The sequence below is a fragment of the Phalacrocorax aristotelis genome, chromosome 22 (genome assembly GCF_949628215.1).
Source record: "Phalacrocorax aristotelis chromosome 22, bGulAri2.1, whole genome shotgun sequence".
NCBI classification, from domain to species: Eukaryota; Metazoa; Chordata; class Aves; order Suliformes; family Phalacrocoracidae; genus Phalacrocorax; species Phalacrocorax aristotelis.
The window spans coordinates 6,614,034-6,635,193 of NC_134297.1; the positions used below are offsets into that span (position 1 = coordinate 6,614,034).

Below are 21,160 nucleotides of genomic sequence, written 5' to 3' on the forward strand. Positions count from 1 at the left end.
GGCCACATTAGTCCCAGAGAAATAAACATGAGCACATCTCCATAAACCACAGCACTCACACGGTGCAGGGAAGTTACTGGGATACAAGCCACCAGCTCATTTACCGTATCTGTATCGAGGGATGCTTTGGCTCCATAAAGCCAACTTCAATTTGAAGCTCTTTCTTTTGAACTAAGTCATGTTAAATACTCCAGCCAAGTGTTTCCTCCATTACCGAGGACAAGACTCAACTCTAGAGCTCATTACCCGTTTGGACCCAGATTTAGCAAGCAAAGCAGCCAAAAGATTACAGAACCAAATAGCTAGAAGGAATGGATTTACAGGCAGTCTCTGGTCTTGTCTATTGGGGGTGGAGGAGAAACACTGCACCAAGACGACACAACTCTCAGGGTGTCTAAGCTTAAGCTGCAACAAGTTTCTGTCTATTGATGGCAGCCAGATGACTAGGCATCTCGGGACGCTGGGGAGAAACGTAGAGGGCCAAATCCAACCCTCTGTCCAGATGGTGTCACCGGTCAAGGAGCAAGATTTGGACTTAGATCTAGAAACAGATCATCAGAGCTGAGAGGGTACAGTTTAATGGAAGGGTAAGTCACATTCTGTTCTTTATACTGCTCCCTAAGCATCCCGTACTGGCCCCCGTCCAAGATACGAGTCTATATGGACTTTGTACTGACACATTATGACCATTCTTACATCCTTACACATTTGACAAATAAATCTGCCTTCTCTCAGGATTTCACTATTTCTGTCCAAGTTCAAATGCATAATGCCATGCACGCATAAATCTATTGGTCCTTTACTTCCTGCTCTGTTAATTATTATCGCAACATCCATAAGCAAACACTGGCAGTGGACAGCTGACTAGCCGTGCACACAAAAGCACTCTTCAGGTTTCTCAAGCCCACCCTTGTGTGAGCTCCAGCAAAAAGCTTGCCATAAATATCACTACCTCTTCCTGCTTTGAGCCTCTAAAACACTCTGGTGAGTGACACGTGGGAAGAAAGAAAGTTCAATTGGTTCTAAACACCAGACTCTGTAAATTTTGCCTGATGGATCTTTTGGAAAATGCTTTTTTCTTCTCAGGGGAATAGTAGATCAGTGTTTAAGATACACAGACACCCCCCTCTTTTCCTTCACACTGAAATGAATGGGGGACTTCAGCAAGTAAGTCAGAAGGAGACCTGTCACACCATGGCAAAGCCTTTGCCTCTTATAATTGTGACTTATCATCTCAAGGGTTGCTTTATTAATAATCTTGCCCCCATCAGGACACGTTTAGCAGAGAGGTTGGTCTCTCTAAGTTGCGTATATGATTCTTTGATCTTGCACCTGCCCTAACAGAGAGAAAACTCATCTCTGTTTCCTCTATGGACAAAAATAAACTCTGTGGACGATTTGGCTGAACAGCTGCACAAACAATGCAATTTAGAAGGATGCAAATGATACATGAGGAGGTTTTGTTCACAGCCTGTCTATCCTTTGTGTTTGCCAATTAGATCAGTGATCTTAACCCAGCTCTTGTGGCTGGGGAAGGAGGAGAGACATATACAGAGAGTAAAGCTAAGCATAATGCACATCACAGTATTACTCCAGGAAGCTGAAACCCTATTATCAGAATCTAGAGCACCTTGAAATACGGATTACCTCCAAACCTGGTCTTTTTGGTTGAATAAGCTGACAGAGACTATGCTACAGCTTTCGTCAGCACAGGGCAAAGCTATTTTTATTCCCTCCACATCAAATAACAGCACACCCATGTCACCCCAGGGACTGAATCTTAACCCAAACACAATGAATCAAGGACAGCTAAGCTTTCACTTTTTGGAAGCGGGGAAGGGGGGGTGGGCGTGATACAGCTGAATTTCCAGTTTATAGAAACTTTTCATTGCAAACCATTCTGCAACACTGCTAAAAATCTGTGCTGGCAACCTCATTCCCAATGCAGCTTCCTTGACTTCAGGGCTGTTTACATCACATAAAGTTAGCCATGAGCTGAAGATGTTGCAAGAACCCTCAGTCACACGGCTTCGTCGCTGCCTCTACCTGCAGCCGTGACTACCCAGAACGGATATGGGGAGGTGGGATGCTACCATCAGTTACACCCCAAGTCTCCAGGCAAACTGATGTTCCACTCACTTCAACATCTGTGCTTAATTAGCCTGCCCTGTGGCCCAGGAGTGAGTGAGGACACGGAAAGCTGCATTCACTACCACAGACATCATGGAAAGATCACGTCAGACTGCAGCCTTACACACGTATTTTCATGGCAGAGTATAACCGGTGGATGAAAACACAAGCAGAGCCGACAAGGCAGCTATGGGGTTGGTCTGTAGCAGGGAAATGGAGGTAAGCAACAAGCGGAATAGCCAATTGCTCGGTGGAGACGGACCTAGAGGACTCAACAGCTCAGTCCACCCTATACCAGGGTGTACTGTCTGCACCAAAACTTCGGCCTGTACAAACTTGCATAGCCCCCAGCGTCAAAACCAGTCTGATTTCTAGTAGCCGAGAGCCAGCCCATTCATTTCAGGGTGGGTGGTGGGGTTTTTTTTTTCCAGCTGTAGCACAAAACAAGTTTCACTCCTATTGAAATTAATCTAATCTCAAAAAGCAAGCTGAAGAATATCTCAAGGATGGGCAGTCTCAAAATGGACGCACCCAGAGTAAGGAGTTCCATGAGCAAAATGTCAACCTTAGACTCTCAATGCGCTTTGGAGGCATGTAATCGCTTACATGTCAGAAAAGCGATGACAAGGTTTCCCAGCTACCAGGCCGCCTGTACCACAGCACTGGTGGAAGGATAAGCCAGAAATTCCAGTTGGTGAGCTCTAGCTGTCCCGACCTCCAAAGAATAAGAGCCCTCACTCATGCCAGACATTAGTGTCTGGGTTTTTTTTCTGTTCCGATAGGAAGTCAGCCAAGGAGACACTGTTTCCACATCTCCAAAAAAATACAGATTAGACTTAGGGTGGAGATAGGCCCTAATTAATCATACTGGATTGAATTAGGTTTCTACAGTGCTCAAATTCTGCTGGCTTCAGTTGTGACTTAATGCCATTATGGACAGAAACGTTAGAAGGACACCTGTTTCCGACAGCTCCTAGAGCCAGAACTACAAACACGCCCCTAGAAATGCTCTGATTTAGAGATCCAAATAGGAGACCCTCCCTCACCCCAAGGCTTGGAGGGCTTTGAGTCAAAGCTTTGGTTGTCACCCATCTCCGGCTTTCATCAGCACATCTATTTACCTCCGATTCTCCTACGGCACCTGCCACTGAGGAATGCAGTGTCGCCGTGTTCCACAGGTACCTCTGTGACTCGATAATCTCATTTAAATACCAATCATAAAAGTCAACATGCAAAAAACATCGCAGCCCTTTCTTCCCTCCACGCGTGCGTGGGTGCACAGTTCCCGCTACCATCAGGAACAACTCCAGGCTGATGGGAATATTGTCTCATTCCCACTGACTTTATTTACTCTCACCTGCCCCATAAGGGACCAAAAGAACAAAATTCTGTTCACTAAGATGTGGTTTTTGGGCAAAGAGGACATTAGGCGTAGCCTTTCCAACCCTTATGTGCAACCTCAGCCAAGTCCCTAAATCTCACCGGACTTCTGTTTTCCCCACATGCAAAATGAGGATGATAGTATCTACCACACAAGGTTGTTGCATGGTCTGGCAAGTCCTCAAACGGAAGCCACAAGGGGAGGCAGGAGCGTTATTATCTCACAGCTTGCTGAAGATGTTTCCCATTAATAGACTGCATGATCACTGCATGGAGAACTGTCTTTTGTGTCATACGATTACGGAATTCCTTAATGTGCCATTGATATATATGTTAATAGTGAAGCAATGCACGTATCCTGTTATTGTGCAACCGGCAATGTTTCCACGGGAACCCCTCCAACAACAGGCACATATGCAGCATGTGGTTTTTCAAACCAAAATAACTTTTTTCAGCTTTTTTTTTTTTTTTTAAAAAAAGTTCTTCTAAACCAAGAAGGCTATTCTGCCAAAGACCAGCCACAGCCACCAATTTTTACGTGATGCTGATGTCTGCAGGGAATATTGTTGGTATTTCTCGAACACCGTCATTACCGGACTCCTTTATGTGGCACTGCTGGGATGAAACTCATCTTCGACTTGGCATTTCCATGCTCTCCCTGCACGCAGTATGACAGACTCTCTACATCGCCAGTGTTTTCATTAAGCTTTGAAAAAGGGGCCATATCCCACCCAGAATGTTATTAGAGAATGTGTCCAGAGAACTTCGGCAATTACTGACATTTACTGGTATATGATGAAAAGCCGCCAATGCTCCAATCCATCGAGCTGAATTGGTTTGCTTTGCTCAGCAATGGTGTATGAGTTATGAGGGGTCTTTTAAATTCCAAGTGCTAAATGAGCCTTTAATATATGTTTGGTGAAGCACATACGAAAAAGCGCTTCAATGCTAACGTTCAGAAAAACCCTGCTCATCTTTTTCTCTCTCAAAGTATCGATGCCATGCCTCTCGCTGTCTCTGTTTCCACCCCGGAGGATCTGCTGGGAAGCCAGACCCAAAGTCTTTCAGTTTATGTAGAGCTTTAGAAAGACTTGGTTGGACACTGCAACCAATTTCACTGTCTTGCAATAGACCTTCTCCAATTAATTCAAGAGGGCTTTTTAAAGTCTTTTTACTCCTTCTTTTATTAAATCTTTCTATAGAAATGAAAATCTTGAAGTTAGGTGGATGCAGTGCTGAATGCATACAGATATAGATATACAGCTGGTTTAATAACAAGATGATTTCTCTTCTGTGTATTTAGACCACCACAAACACTCCACCTCCACCATAAAATGACATAGTCATGGAAAAAAGTGCAACTGAAACTAAAGCGAAATAGGAAACTTAGATTCTGATACAAGAATTGGCTCAAGATAACTAAAGATTTTAAATTATTTTCATCCTTGATTAAAAAGAAATTAATAAAACAAAGACAGACTGAGTTTAAGGCATTTGAATAGCTTGCTCCTTCCAAATTTATGAAGTTTCAGACTGACAACACATTCCTACTCCTTTCCAACTTGGAGGGAACAAAATAAGAATCTCTAAAGAAAAGTCCTGTATTAAAACAAAAATCCATGTGAGTTGTCTTCGCACACGTTATAAAGAAGAAAAAAAAATTAGGCATCATTTAAATTATTTTCTCCTCCTTCGGTTCACCTTTCACTAAATTGCTGAGCATAAAACATACTCCCACCAAGACGTTAAGGTCTCATTTTCGGTCCTACTTGGTGAGGAGACCAAATAAAAATAAATGGCTTCTACAATAAGACACATCATCCATCCTCAGCATGTAAAACGCAGTCATTAATCACCGAAGCAACCTACTTATTACGGGTATTCAAGCACTGGCAATACAAACGCTTATAAAACAGGGGCTCCTTTCATAATTCCCTGCCCTTGTCTCTCAATAGTTTAGAGGATTAACCCTTTTACAACGAGGGATGGGCAAACTGGTTTTGCCTAATTCCAAACCAACTTGACGTCATGGGTTCGAAAGTTCGACTTGAACTCAAACATTATCAGATGCAGTTTGTGCAGAGGGGAGACCGCGAGAAAGAGCTCAGGGAGAGAAAAAGGAAGGAAGACAGTGAAAGAGCAAACTGAAAAACCCAGCAGGTCAGGGACAGAATGAAAGAAGTCCAGGAAAGGGTCAAAGGATGGATAAAATTTGCTAATGAATGAGTTGAAACCCCTACAAAGTAATAAACACAGCTTCATCTTAACACCTATCTTAACGTGATTTCTGCAGAGGTCTCTTCCTTCTGGTGGGGAAAAAAATTATGGATTTTAGTTGTACTTAATTAATCCTCATGAAAAGCACAGTTAAACACACGCAATCCCCACTGACCATATCACTTTGGGCTTCTCTTGCATTTCTTAGCAAAGAATTTTACGGTACTTTGCACAAGTGTGTAATAAACCGCCGTTTTCCTTTAACTGATGGGAAAGGTGAGGCATGCAGCGAGCGTACAGCTGGCTCCGCATCATATAGCGAGTCAAGGACAAAGCCAAGCAGAGATGGCCACACCACCTCCGCCGGCTGGGCAAAACCACAAACTCCATTCAGTTATCCCCGTTCCCAGCCGCGGCCCGTCCCACGCTGCCAGCTGAATGAACGCTCAGCAGCAAACATTCGTGTATTTGCCATCTGATGCAATTCCTTTTCTTTTTCTACACACCCAAATCTTCTGTTGGCTCCAAGGGGCAAATGAACAGTGGGGCCGGGGAGGGGGGGAGGGCGGCAGCAGAATCAAGAGTAACTGAGAAAAGCAGTATTTGGATTTTTTCCAAATTTTAGTCTGCAACATGCAAAGGGTTAAATTACAGTTTAAAATACATAAACCTCACTCTTTACTGATTGTCCTAAAAAGTGAGACATCTGAATGAAGAAAATTCTTGTGGAGAGAAGCTCGATGAGGTGCGTATTTGAGTTTTCTCACAATGTGCAAACTGGCCCCAGTTTAACCAGGGCGATAACTTTTCAAACACATAAATTAACTTTGTCATCAGCTGGACAAACATTTCCAGTGTCGGTATCAATTACTGGAGGCAAACGACCCATGATTGGCTTTGGGGAAAACAAACATTTTGAGAAGACAAATTAGAAGAGTCCACCGCGTTTTAAGCCCCGCTGAAGCTACGCGCCAGGTACTGGAAACGTTTCTTCTGGACTGGAGCTCAGAAACCAGCCCTGAAGTTTCTTCTGGATGGATTTTTCAGTTCACTAATAGGCAATAGCGAACAAATAGCTGCTATTCCATTATAACTTTCTTCGTATGTAAGAAATACTCAGTGAATACCTTGTAAACGTGACTGATTTCAGGGTAAAGTGGGCTATGTCCCGGCAAATTGTCAGCAAGACGTTCAAATCATTGCAGAGGCACTCAGAAATTCAGCACCAGCTCTGCTTCCTAAGACATATCGGGAGTTTTCCCAAGAGAATTCCCCTAAAGGAAATGTTTTTCTTCAACAGAAGTTGCTGTCAAGGCACCGTGACGAATGAAAGCGTTTTCAGTATCCTTCACTGCCCAAAAGGATTTTCTATCCCATAATTTACTACAGAAAAGTACCATTTTTATTTTGCGGGTATATTCTCAGAGACGCAGAAACACAATCAGCGGGTAAAAAACATTATCGCTGGTTTTGTTTTTTGAAAGGTGATACCGAAGTTAAGATCTCTGGTGAGTTAATATGAGTCAAACAAATCACACCTAGGCTGTTACTAAGCAGTCAATATCCATGAATAGATAATGGTAATGCTCTGTTTTTAAACAGCTGTCAACTGATTTTAATGCATTTTTACAAGCTGTAACATGACTAATAGTAGCACTAGTAAGAAGGGAGAAATAAGGCGTGGATGGCAGAAAACCCTTTTTTCAAACATTATTAAAGCCCCAGATCGCCAGCTCTAGCTACCAGGTTGCCTGCATGGCTTTCATGGTAGTGTCTCTGCCCACTGATGGGGAAGAAAACAGGCAGTATTTTTTTTTTCTAAGCTGAGTCTGTGCCACAGAAGTCCTACATCAATATTTCTCATGGTTTCATCCCTTTATCCTGATTAACACTGCTGGTTGGGTTCCACTTTTCCCTTTCTCTAAAGGCCAGAAATTGCTATTTCATAGTCACAAGCTCTTTGGAAAGTGTGAGTGGAAGCTATTAATTGATCCTGCTATTAATAGAAACACATGGAAAACAGAAAAGGACATAAAAAAGTCAAAACAACCATGAAAACTGCAACAGCACAAAACCAGACTGAAAAACCAAGCCCATTTAGGCAGCTGAACAGCTCTGAAGACGCTGCAACCCTCCTGCGCTAGCTGGGCATGCCGTCAGACCGACCTTTTTCATTTCCACCTGTGTCCCGTTTTCTCCTCTCACCGCTCTGCAAACGCCCAGCGTCTCCCTCCACCACGACGACGTTTCACAGAGCCCGAGCGATGTCGCGTCCTTAGTTAAAGCAAGGATCAGGCCCTACCCTTCATTTTAAACACAGCTGCTTACGGAGACAGAAAACAAACCAGACCAACTTCAAACCCTGCAGAAGTCCTTTCGGCGCTTGGCACTGACCGGGACATCGTCTGTGCAGAGGGATGAATTTAGTTCACCTGGAGAGACAGGCATGGGCCCAGGTAGCAGCTATTCCCTGCTGTAGCTCGCCAAGTCCCAAGCTTTTGGCAGATCTTTAGGGACGGCACTTTGGATGCGGTGCTAAAAGCTCCCAAGACAGCCCTCCCTGTCAAACAAATGCAAGCCAGGAAGCCCTATACCTGCCAACTCTGAGCCGCTCCAAACAGCAGGAGACGCCTTCGCCCAGCTGGAAAAGGGATGGTGAGGAGAAGTTCTGAGGTCAGAATGAAAAGAATCAATCCTGAATTCATTACAAAAAAAAAAAAAAAAAAAAGAAACCAAACAAAAAAAAGGCAAGCTTGTGAATCACGGTTTAAAAGACAATCTCCCTGATTTTCTGAAAACACCACCATATGTTGTTAAACTTGAAATTATTTATAAATCCATCTTTTTATTAGGTAGGTTATTTTTTTTTAGATAACATTTTGGATGCTGTACTTTGTTCAGCAGAGACAAAGATGAATATCCATAACCATTACAGTTTTGAGATTAGCTCATGCAGAAGTTTCAGCAGTTTATGAGCTGATACTTACACAAGTAAGCTCTCTAAATCCTGACAATTAGATGAAACAACACCGGGATTTCTACAATCTCATTTCAGTCATCTTTGCCGTCTCTTCTCGTGCGATCGCTAGCCGGATCGTCTCTGATGGACAGAAATACATCTAGGGGATCAACTGCTGTGACATCTCTTCACAACAGACAGGTGCTATAGGGGTCGGGCACCGGGCTGAGAGGCCTCGGTCTCTCAGCCGCAAGGACAAGGGTTTCATTACAGCCATACAAATAAAATGCTGTCAGTCTGGGATTTCGTAAATGCTTTTGTTTTAGTGTAACTTAAGCGCTGAACTACCTTATAATAATGTGCTTTTAAATGTTTACAGTTAAGGCCTAATTGGATTTGACTCACTTTGGCCCTGATCCAACTACGATTTAATTGACTTCAGTGGGAGTCGGATTGGGCTCTAAGTAATTTTAACTAAAATAATCCATCAATTGTTCCTCACCCACTTCATCAAACTCCTTCCCACCATTTATGATTGCTCTGTAATTTGCAAGGTGAAGCCAACCCTTCTAACTTCAGGCACGGCTTCCTGTCCCTCAGTGGAGAATTTCGCTGCCAGCAGCCTAAGAGAGATCTGCTTGAAGGAAAGCAAAAGAGCACAACCAAGAGCAGACAGCAGAGATCCAAACTGCCTAGCACTGTCCTTTGCTGCTACAGAAATCTTCAAATATCAGCTCCTCCACTATTTAGTCACCGCAGGAACAAAACGAACCGTTAGCAAAGCTGTCAAGAGGAGGTTCTGAACAAAACAGACGGGAGGGTGAAGCGAAATGTATTCGCAAACTCACGCAAATGTTTTGGGGCCAGAAAAACCCCATTTGCTTCAGATTTCTCACCATTATATTGTATCAATGACTACGTTACTCGATTCTATTTCAGGGGGACTCTTCATATTCCTCCTCTTCGAGCCACACGGATAAATGCAAACCGGAGTGCCAAAGACCTATAATGCCACGCAGTTACACGTCCGTGATACACGCAGCGTGCAAGTAGATACTTTTCAGAAGTACCACCACTGCTGATTTTCCTTCAAAGAGGACAGGTTAATCTGCCACAGAACACCCTATTTAAGTAACCACAAACACATCGCACGCGTTGCTCTGTCTTGTAAAAGAAAAGGAGATGCTTTTATCAAGGCTTCAACCCGTCTGTGCTTACACAACGGGGTTTTGGTTTTTAATGTATAAATGTAGGCAGCTGTACGCTAGATGTGGCAGTAAGTACACTCGAAGCTACAGGGACCTGTTCTTACTTCAAGATTACTTCTGAAAAAGTCTATGAAACTGAGTTCAGATGCAATTGAACCTCTGTAAACTGAAATCCCAGTTAAAAATAATGAATTTGCATCATCAGGAAAATTACCCATTAACTATCCTGTAACTTGCAAGATAATCATTAGAGGAAATATCCGAAGCCAAATGGTGAGCCAAGCGTTGAAAGGTGGCTTCATGACCACATTGAACACTCTTGTTTTGAAGAAAATCCACAAAATGAGTAGCGAGATTATCTGAGTTACAGTGCAAATACAAAAGCTTCCCATTCCAACCCTCCTTTGCATGAGTAGTCCTGTTGAAGTTAGCCAACTAACTACTCGAATATAAACCACTGGCACGTTACAGAATTGACAAGATACAACCTGAATGCGCACACCCAAACACATTTTAAGGTCACTGTAAGGTTGTTGCTCCAAATCTCACAGAGAAAAAAGATCTTATGTATTTGCAGATTTTCTCGCATCACATTTTTCAAAGGGAATTTTATTTTTGTTATATAGGAAGTTTCGGAAAACTGTTTTTTCCTTCCTTAAAAAAAGTGGGTTTTTTACAAAAAAGTTTTAAAAAAAACAAAGCAGAGATTTTGTCTGGGAGCTGTGACGGGTGACATTCTTTCAGGTTTGGTGTTTTAGGTAGAGCTCAAATATTCTGGAAATAAATACTGCCAAAACCATAGTTCTAGAAAAATTTTGTACAGGGAAAAGGCTGTCTTTTCCCACCACGAAAAGATATGATATAGATATATATATAAGCTCTCTATATATGCCAGGATATTCTTCTAGAAAATATCTTCTTGCTTTTACTGAAAGTCATTTCTTCTAACTACAGATTTATGCTCTACAGAAGTGCCAGCTATGGAGAGGTATGCACAGGCCAGTCAAGAAGAGGAAATTAACTGGGGGGGTTTTGTGTGGGTTTTTTTTTGTTTGTTTTAATAAGGAAGAGATGCCGGGCTGCCTTTCCACACGGTATACTTCAGAGAGAGGGACAGAGAGGTTTACACGGACAACTAACAGATGTTGACGCCAAGAACGCTACCGCCCTCGTGAATTCTCATCAGGTAGCCAGGAGCAGCATCAAACTGAGCACCCTCATGGCATGGCTCTACCAGCATCACCCGGACCCTGCCGGACTCGTCCCCTCTGGAGGCCACGGTACGTTCAGAGGACACATAAGAAGCAGCAAGTATATAACTTCATGTGCAATGCCGGGATGTGCTAACTGCGGTTGGAGAGATTTGAATACCAGTGCGGGGGGGCCCACGTTCGGGAGGATGGAGGATTATTTTCGGCAAGGCAGCTCTTCGCCCTTCCCTTTAGTTACTTAAATGGGTCTCAGCACCGAGTACCCACACACCTGTCCAATATATGGGCAACCAGTAACTTAGTGTTCTCCTGAGCTGTGCTCTGGCCGAGAGGAACGAGGGAGAAGATGCCAAGAATCAGTCAAAGCATAAAGTTACGTGAAAGGAAGATGGAAAATACTTAATACTTCCTGTGTTAGCCAAATCCTAACACCAAATCTCTCTATATTTTTAAAGATGTCATTAAAATGTAGCTTTGGAAATTTCACATCACTCAGCAAGGGCTAGAAGCCTCTCAGCTAGATTCTGCCAGAGTGCTAGGAAACACAAGAAATAATAGATAACCTGGGGAGGGGGGCGGAAATCCATCTCCAGTATTTCCCTGGATGGTAATATTAACATGACCTCACGATTTATTGCCTACTCGGAAACTCTCACATTCGTCTCACCCGTGCAATCCATGGTGGGAGCGACCAGACACACCACGGCGCAAAACCTCTTCCTAGCAGAGTGAGAAACGCGAGCAATGCAAAGAGGGGGCCCCTCCCTGCCCAGGTCCGTGCGCGCGGAGGCTGTCGTGCCCATCGGCAGGAGGCAGAACTTGGTCAGTGCAACGCTGTGCGCTGCTCCCCGCCGAGCAGAAGCGTGCACAGGGCATCACCTGCCCAGCTCCCGTTAGCTTGTTCCCGGGATCCTGTTCTGTTACACGCTTTGTCTTCACTTACACAAATACAGCTGAGATCGCAAACCAGGTCCCAAACTTTCCAGGGAACTATTATTTCCTAGCAAATGAAGCTCGTGTTAACATGTTAGGGCTTCTGTGGTCCAGGTGGAGCAATTCCTGAATAGAACTGACTGAAGACATTTGGTTATAACTTCCTTTCATCAAAAAAAGGGGAAAAAAAGAGAAAGAAAACGTTGCAATACAGAAAGTAACTTCATTGCTTTGCCAAATGTCTCATATAAAAAAAGAAAAGTGTTAGAAAGTTTCGTTTCAGCCTTCAGAAGATATGTTTTCAATATTTTATTCCAGATCAAGTATTTTCTCTGATCTGATTCCCCCGACTTTTTTAACTTCTAACTTGCCAAAATAAATCTAAAACATTTTGCTTCACTCCAAACGCAAAAGGACATGCGATTAGTATTGCTTCTACCTACCAACACACCAAAACGTCCATTTTTGTGACTACTGCTAGTATTTCCGCTTTGATGCGACGGAATTCTGTACGTGGCCTGCAAATGCAAAGCCCAGGTTTCCAGTTCCTCCAAGCAGGGCTGCACAGTCACCCCTAACTGGATACGGTATCAAGGGAACGAGGGTAAGAAATAAGTCATCAGAATCAATAAATCAAGATCATCTGAGCAACACTGGGCAAGAGCAGCACCTCTCTCTAACCCAGTAAATGCCAGCAGGGGATTAAGAAACAACTCTAGCGAGCGTATTGAGCATGTCATCTACTGAGATCAGTTCCTGATGTGAAGATCAATTCCAGATGATCGGCTCTGCCATCTATTGCGTACAGTTGCACGCAAATCTTCCTTCCTCCCAGGCTTGCACTGAGGGCACGGAAGCGACACAGAAGTCAGAAAGGCAGAGATTTCCTTCAATCATCCGAACCCGCTTACAACAATCCCGTCGGCATTAAATCCTCTCTGAAGGCGGATCAATGCTCCGATCAACCCACCGCCAAGCTTACGATACCGCGAGCTGTCCTTCACCGTGCTCTTTGCTGGAAAAGAAATGTAACGCTCAGCACAAGTAAACAGAAGGAAAAACAGTGTCTCCTTAGCTACTGCTGCGCTCTGTTCCCCGTGGCGAGTCAGCTGGGAGCTTCACACGACTCGCTGGCTCAAAACAGTCTCACTTCTTTTTCCCCAACTTCCCCAGCGCAGCTTCTTGCCCTTGCTCACACCCGCCTAGTACTGAAAGCAGCAGTGCGGGGGGACACTTATTCTACTAGACCAGCCTTTCTTTTCCTGCATTTTACAGCAGCAATTGAAGAAAAGTCATAAAAATAATAAGCACAACAGCTTGAGAGCTGTGGCACTAGGTCTGTATTGCGCAGCCTCCGTGAGCAGCGTCCAAATTGAGGATAGTTTTCACAAATCGACAGGATTTAAACCCAAACCAGTGTGTAGATATATTTAAACTGTGCTTCAGTGCAAGCCGTGAGGCTTCAGAAAATAAGGTGTAGGTGCCAATTCTCCCAGTGGAATCCCACATTCATTAATACCTCCTATTATAGCATTCCTCCGCAGCGCTTATTCATGCTTAACCACAACCACAACGCTGATTACTTTCCACAGCAGGTTTTACTGCAATCACTGGGGTGTGATTTTCTGTTTTGCCTTTCATTTCTTTTATTCACTGTTAACCGTACGGAAATACATTCAGTCTTGATTCCAAATTTTTAAATATCTAGCATTAAAACTTGTTTCGAGCCAGACTCACCTGCTCACTTTAAGTGGGACCTGTTTTCAAATTCAGACTCTGATCTGGCTTTGCTTCTGAAATGCCACCTCTAACACTGGATGTAATCTGACGGAGAAAATTGTCAGACCCTTCTCTGAGTAGATAGTTATTATTAGCCAGCCCTTTATTACCCCTCATATGCCACTTTTTGGCATTTCTGAACTATGTTTTCCACTAAAGACATCAAAACATGTAAAAACCAAGGTGGACATCCTGAAAAATGCCAAGCCCTTTAAATCTTGTTTAAAGCTGCTACACATGAATCCACTTTCAAAGCCTACAGCATTTATTGAGTTCACCTCGGCCGATAAGCTGGTCTTCGGCGTGATTGCTACAGAAAGACTTTTTCCTGTAGGGCTAAAACGGACGGGGACTTATTTGGCTGAGAGTTTTGAGAAAACTCAGACTTCCCTGAGGTTGCAGCTGAACAAATCACGCTGCGGGAGGGGGAGACAGTCCCAATGGCAAATTCTGACTTTTCTAGCTTTTCAGAGGAGCGCTCTGAGCCATCAGCGTAAATGTGACTGCATCTTCTAGAATCTGTATGCGGTAATGAGGTTTCTGAATTACCTTATATGTATTAGGAATACTTGACAGCTTCCCTAACACTGGGTCAGAGACACCTACAGAAGCAACATGTCATATTTTTCAAGATTAATAGATTTCCTTCACCATTTTGCATTTACTTTTTGCTATTAGACTACAGAATTATACTGATCTTTGTAAGCTAAACCCAATCAATGCTGGCAGTTTTTAAAAGATCTATTTTTCCTCCTTTGTTTGCACAAATAATCCCCCAAAAGATCCCAAACAGCATTGCAGCAATGTAGGTTTCCACACAGAGACACTTGCAGCTTTGCAATTTAAGTTGGCGCCTATCACTCTGCTGCTGTATAAACAAGCATATTCATTCTGGCCTGCTTCCCTCAACAAATACAGTTTGGGACACAGGTCTCTAGTGGACCTCGCGAGTTATCAAGTCCCAGCCCCTGCCATGCCGGGAACACATTTAAGACGCCTAGGTCTCCTGAGCACCCACTTCACACACCACAAGCCCCAGACTCTTTCCAGCGCCTTGTAGTAATGACTGGGATGCCACAGCAAACCCTCACCTCCGCAGCGTGCTGGGGGAAGGCACAGGGCTGATGGGAGGCCGGGCACACTCAGGTTCTAGTTAGCTCAGTAGACGGCATACCCACAACTTTGTATTAGCTTTATTTAACGGGATTAGTCCAGCTGTTATGTTTCAGATAACGCGCTTTGAACGGATGGCATCTCATTTTTCCTCACGCTGGGACATACGCTACACGGATTCCCTTTTCCTTTCCCACAGTGCCCCGCTTTTCCCCAGGAACTCCGTAACAGTATCCCTTCGATTTAAAGGAAAGAGGTTCAGCGAGTATTTGAGCAAAAGAAATGGGTTCCACCCCAGTTTTAGATAATGTCCCAGAGCAAATTCGAACCTTGCCCATATCGAGGCCTTTTTGAACACAATCAGAAGGAATCTTGTTGTAAGGTCACACATAAAAACCGAGCTGGTTTAAGATGCAATAAATCTACTTTCTCACCATGGTTTCCTAAAAAGGCTGACAAGACTGACTGAGGACCAGCAACATCAAAGCGCACACTTTATCGCACAAGCAGTGATTCCCCGCCAGCCCCAGTGGCTGCAGGCAGCGCTCAGGTTAATCCAGAAAATATCAAACATACCAGGGAAATGACAGCTCAAAAAACCTTTGGGATAAGCAGTTCCTAAATTCATCCTAAGCTAAAACAACAGAAGACAGACAAAAGAACTGGAAAAGAAGAACTCAAGCTCTGAACAATTCTATACTGGATACCTACTTACATTAAAACCCCGTTTGCACAAACACTGAGCAAGGACTCGTTCTCCTCCTCAAAAAAAGCCCAGCCCCAACCCAAAAATCCAAAATAATAATTTCAAGGAATCAAACCATACTTATTAGTGTTCTTTAAAGGCAACTTGGTCCACAGACTAGCAAACTCTCAAAAAGACGTTATCAAGCTGGGAAAACTAAGATTATGTCCACTTCCAGAAGTTGTGGCACTTTTAAATACACATAGAGGCGTACAATCCCCTTTAACACAACTCCCCTTACACAAGTCTAAATCCTCTCAGAAGCTAATTCTCTCAGAAGACAAGTAAAACCGCACTGATACAAGGCGTCTTTGTACTGTAAAACTATGTTAAGGCAAGGTGTTGTTCTAGTATAGCTACAGTAGCAGATGAAAAGGGAAGCAGTGCAGTCCTGCCTGTGTAGCAGCAAAAACCCTTGGTGTAGAATGGAAATAAATGACACTGACACTCAGTGGAACTTAAGTTATAAATCACTACAATAATTTCAAATTTGAGGTATTTTGATGAGCTCCAGAACGGGCCCAGGTAGAAATGAATACACAACGTAGGCACCAAATAATTTCCACTACAAACTTTGCTAAAATAAACTGAAAACTCATAAAAAGCTCCTTCTTGAAAGAGGCAACACGATTCTTTTTAATTCAGCCCTCTTAATTTAGTTGGGGTCATGGAGAAAGGACACGCCAGACCAATATTGTCCATTATCAATACACAATGATTCCACTATCACCAGGGGTAGCACACAACTCCCCCCCGCCTCGCCCTGACCACCCTGGTGTTTACTTTCCAAGCTATTTTAGCTACTTTGATAAGTATGAAGCATTTCCAATTTGACCCCATAACATCATATACTGACAACATCCTTTGATTCTTCATCGTGCCCCTAACTACGAGTATGGCATTTGGATTTTGAATGTTTTGCTGAATCAATATTTTTAAAAATCCAGGAAACAACCCAGAATGGGTATAGACTCGCCTACAAGTATTTTTGAACATAAAATTGAGAATTATATAAGGACAATTTGAGAAGCGATTCCTAGAGCACCCTGCTCAGGCAAAAAGCAACCTTCAGAAATCGCTATACCAAACCAAGCACAGTACACGTTAACACCGCAGTCATTACTTATACAAATTAATTAGATATGACATAATACAAAAAGCCAATAAAAATATAAATATCATGAAACAAAATAAATAACACTTTCACTAAGTCATCACAATCCAAAAAGTCATAAATCAAAGAAGTATTAACCACCAGCTGAAAGTATTTCTGTTTAAGTACCTTTTTTTTTTGCTATCATGATGGCTCTGAACCCAGGCGTTTCGTTGCAGGTTCGGTATGAGTACAGCCTTGTATATTTGGCTCAATAAATGCCACCATACATGTTCGTGCACCAAATTTTAAGCTAATGATGGATCGTTTTCATGGGGAGTTGCGTTTTTCTTTCCTAAGCAAAAAATTTTAGCTGGGGCTCGTTCCAAGCTCTTCGCAATGGGAATCTCCCCAGTGCGCGTGGTGAGCTTTGCATTAGACCCCCTGAATGCTCCTCACAGCTCAAAACGTCAGTCTTCGCCTTCACAACGCACACGGGAAAGCCCCCAACCCTTCTTCCACCCCCCGTCCCCCTCTACTTATCAATTTTGGTTTCTCCCAATTCAGCTGCACATGCTTAAATATGCAAAAGAAAAAAATATCCTCCGTGTGGTTACCAATGGCTTTTTCTCTTCACTTGACACAGGATGTTGTTGAACACACATGCTGCACAACTACAACATACTACATCTTTCAGCTCCAAATAAATAATAAAGGCATATCAGACCTCTCTGACTTCACCCAAGATGAAAGAACTATTAACTCTTTAGCCCACAAAAACGCCTACAAAATGTGACTCCTGACTCGAGAAGAAGCCCTGCTGCCAAAGAGCTGCTCAGCTGAAGTAACCACTCACTCATTGCTCTTTCAAACAGTCCCGAGCCCCAGCTATGACTCTCCTGGCAAGGCACATTTCTGTGAGTTAAGATTTAAGATTCATTTATTTTAGACCAGAAGGAGGCTAAGTGCTCACGCCCTTCCTGATTCACTCAAGAGAGAAAGGGAATGCAGGCAGTAGGTTAAATGCCATAGAGCTGTACTTCTGCAGTCCTTAATCCCTAAGTGGTCTGAGGGTGTTTTGGTTGGTTTGGTTTTGTTTGGTATCACCAGATTTGTGTTGGGTAGTTTTCAAACTCTTTCATATTTAGTTATCTTTTGTGGTATCGTCCATTTCTTAGACGATGCCAGAATCTCATCTCTTTTATAAGAAAAACAAAATTCCCATTACCTAATACATACAGGGCTTCCATTGTACCTATAAACCTTAGCAAGCTTACAATTTGGAAGCGTGGACTTTTGTAGCAGTTTCTTTTGTGGTTTAAAACCTGCAACCAAATCTCTCTCCGTACTTGGCTTCTCAAGCACTGCAATTCCGTGAAGCAGATATTCACAGTCCACCCTGACACAGGGACAGGCCAGAGCTTGGGCTAGAAACACAATCTTGAGGGCAAATTCATTAAAGATCCCAGGCACAAAGAGAAATAAGGCTTTAATTGAGCAGTAACCACAAGAGTCATGCTAGCATCACTCAGGATCCACTGCTGACTCATTTGAGGATTATTAATGATTATTTAATGAATATATATTAGTCTTGCAAAGACAATATACACATTAAAAAATTAATTCTCTCTTTTTTCCCCATGGGGATGGTGAGGCTTAAAAGAGCTGCTGGGAAACGCCCCACCCATCAAAAATGCTGATCGCTCAGCCCAAATGTGACATTCAGATCATGGGGTTTGATTCTGAGCTCATCGCACATGCCCTTCTGGATGTCGGTAAACATTCAGATTAATACTCCTGATGTGAGCAGAATTGGGCCCTCCCCACGTAACTGCGAGCTGCCACACACCGAAACCCTTGGGGACTTTCACGCCTATTTTGGCCAAGCACAGAATTTCACTGTCTACGCAGTACTGAGGGATCAGCTCTGAAAAATTCCCTTGTCAGCAATATCTTGATTAACAACCAGATCTTCTTGTATAAGAATATGCCAGCGATTAGTTAGAGCAGGCAGGGAACATCACGCACAAATCAATCGGAAGAAATAAATGTTGAATGAGGATCACGCTATTCATGTCACCTCTTTCAGAAAGTTAGTCTTCACAGGTCTTAATTCTGATCCAGCCCCCTAATCACTTCTGGATCTTCAATTATTAGTGTTTACAAAATAAATACTGAGGTTGGAGGAAGACTTATGCTCGGACCAAGGCTTTACTCGTCAAACCCTTACATAACCTAACAGCAAGCTGTGTGTTAGCACAGCTCCACTAAGGTCGGAAAAGTTCCTTCTTATTTATATCTGGCTAAGCATTAAAAGCAAAACACCAAACCTAAGCCAGAGAGCAGGCCTTGAATATTTAAACACAACTTAAGACAAATGCAAAATGAACATTCCCAGGAAAGGGAAAGGAAAAATAGAATTCTATGACCTTGAAATATGTATTATTTTACCGGGAATTAGTCCTTTATAAATATTTTTCAATGGTTAGGATTTTCTGAAGAACATATTTTTTAAGTTTCGGTTTCATCTTCTAATTCTCTTAAGACATTAGGTGTCACCATTGGAAGTGTGGCCTTATGGGAAGAATATAAATCTGGAAAACTGCCTACTTCAGCAGAAAAAAAATAAAGTTTTTTAATCTGGAATGCATTATAATAATATTTTTACTTTTAACGTGGATCTGTAAAAGCTCACATTAGAGCGATCTGTTTGTGAAATTTAGTAACGCCCATGGTCAAGACCCAGTCGCTCATTTTGTTGTGTTAAAATCAGCGGTACCTGGCCAGGGCAGAGATCTATTTGTATGGATTTATTTGTGGTGTCTATGTCTGCAAAATCAATACAAATATTTCCACATCATCTCTGTTAGAAATTGCTAATAATTGTCTCAAAGGAAGAGAGTGACATTGTTTCAAAGGAAGAGAGAGTTTAGGGTAGAAAAAATAGTATCTCAGTAGCAGTTTTTTCTCCTTTTTCAAATCTTCTGCTAATTTCTTTGTACTCCCCCAGATGGCAAAGCAAAACCCACCGCTGGTTTCAACGAGCGCAGGCTCACGGCCACTTTCTACTAGAGGACCTGCGCTCCCGCCAGCTCATTATCATTTGCATCGGTTATTTCTTTGCGAACGCGCCGAGGAAGAGCGAGGCCAGCACTGCACGCTACGATTAGCCCTGAAGATTTATCAAATGACATCTCCCCCTCTTCCTTCCCTGGAAAACACAGGGAGCGGGAGGGGACGCAGAGCCTTCGGTAGACCCTTCCTATGGGAGCAAAGGCAAAGCCTTCGAGAGGAATGCAAACCCTTTGGGAGGGGATGCAGAGCCTTCGGGAGCAAAGGCAAACCCTTCCGTTGGGAGCAAAGGCAAACCCTTCCGTTGGGGTCGGGGTGTGAGAACTCACGTTCGCGGCAGGGACTGGGTTTGGGGGGAGCTCCTCCGCTTCAGAGGAGCGGGAGACGCAGGAGTTCGCTCGCCCGGCCAAGGGAAGAGAGCCTTGGCTTGCGAACGGCGCCCGTGGGACCCCGGGCAGGGTGCGGGGAGCAGGCTTACCGGCGCAGGAGTGCAGCGGCTTGGGCCGGACCAGGATGGACGGACAGACGGAGTAGAGGGAAAGTTTCTCGAAGTAATCGCAGGTCTCCTTGGAGAGAATCTCGTCGATCATGAAGGTCTTGTAGCGCCGCCTGCCTGCCTTGGGGCGGCCGGGCGCGGCGAGCCGGGGCTGGGGCTGGCAGTGCATGGCGGGGCCGCCCGCCCGCCCCGGGGCTGCGGGGCTGTGCGGGGCTGCCAGAGCCGCGGCCGGCAGGGCATGGGCGCCCGCCGCTCCCCGCTCCGCTGGGCTCGGCTCCGCTAGGCTCGGCTCCGCTGGGCTGGGCTCTGCTGGGCTCGGCTCCGCTGGGCTCGGCAGCGCGCGGCTCCCCCGCTATATAAACCTTCCGATAAGCATCTCTCCGCGGCCTTTTTAGGACGCTCCGGCTGTCAATCAGGGCGCCCGCTGCTCCCCGCCGAGCACCATTGTTACCCTGCGCCGGGCTGGGAGGATCCCGCCGCTCCTCTCCCCTCCCTGCTCGCTATTTTAAGATACCGGGGTGTGTGTGTGTGCGTGTTTCTTTTTTCCCTTCTTTTTTTTTTTTTTGTGCAAAAACTGGAAACGTTCCAAATTGGGACTGGCTTTTTTTTTTTTTCCCCTCCTCCTCCCTTCTCCCCCACCCCCCCCCTTGCCCTCCTCTAGCCTGTAATTACGAAATTAAAAGCGCACATCCCGCAAACGCGGGCTGCCGGCGGGAGAGCGCCTCTTCCCGACCCCCCCCCCCCCCGCTTTCTCCCATCGGCACCAAACCAATTCCCCAGCCGCAAAGTGCTGGAGAGCGGCAGGGGGAGGAAAAAAAATAAAT

At 44.1% G+C, this 21,160-nt stretch overlaps 1 protein-coding gene across 2 annotated transcripts in view; it reads right to left on the bottom strand.

The window, feature by feature from the left end:
• Positions 1-20,887, bottom strand: part of BARX2 (BARX homeobox 2) — a 36,328-nt gene extending 15,441 nt beyond the window's left edge. The window contains exons 1-2 of one of the 2 annotated variants that reach the window (XM_075116406.1): positions 20,319-20,388; positions 11,773-13,053 (exon numbers count right to left, since the gene is read on the bottom strand). In XM_075116406.1, coding sequence (XP_074972507.1) covers positions 11,773-11,908 — 136 coding nt within the window. In that variant the 5' untranslated portion in view covers positions 11,909-13,053; positions 20,319-20,388. Of the gene's footprint in view, positions 1-11,772; positions 13,054-20,318 lie in introns of both variants that reach the window. The other variant, XM_075116405.1, reaches the window with a different exon arrangement.
• Between the last annotated feature and the right edge of the window lie 273 nt (positions 20,888-21,160).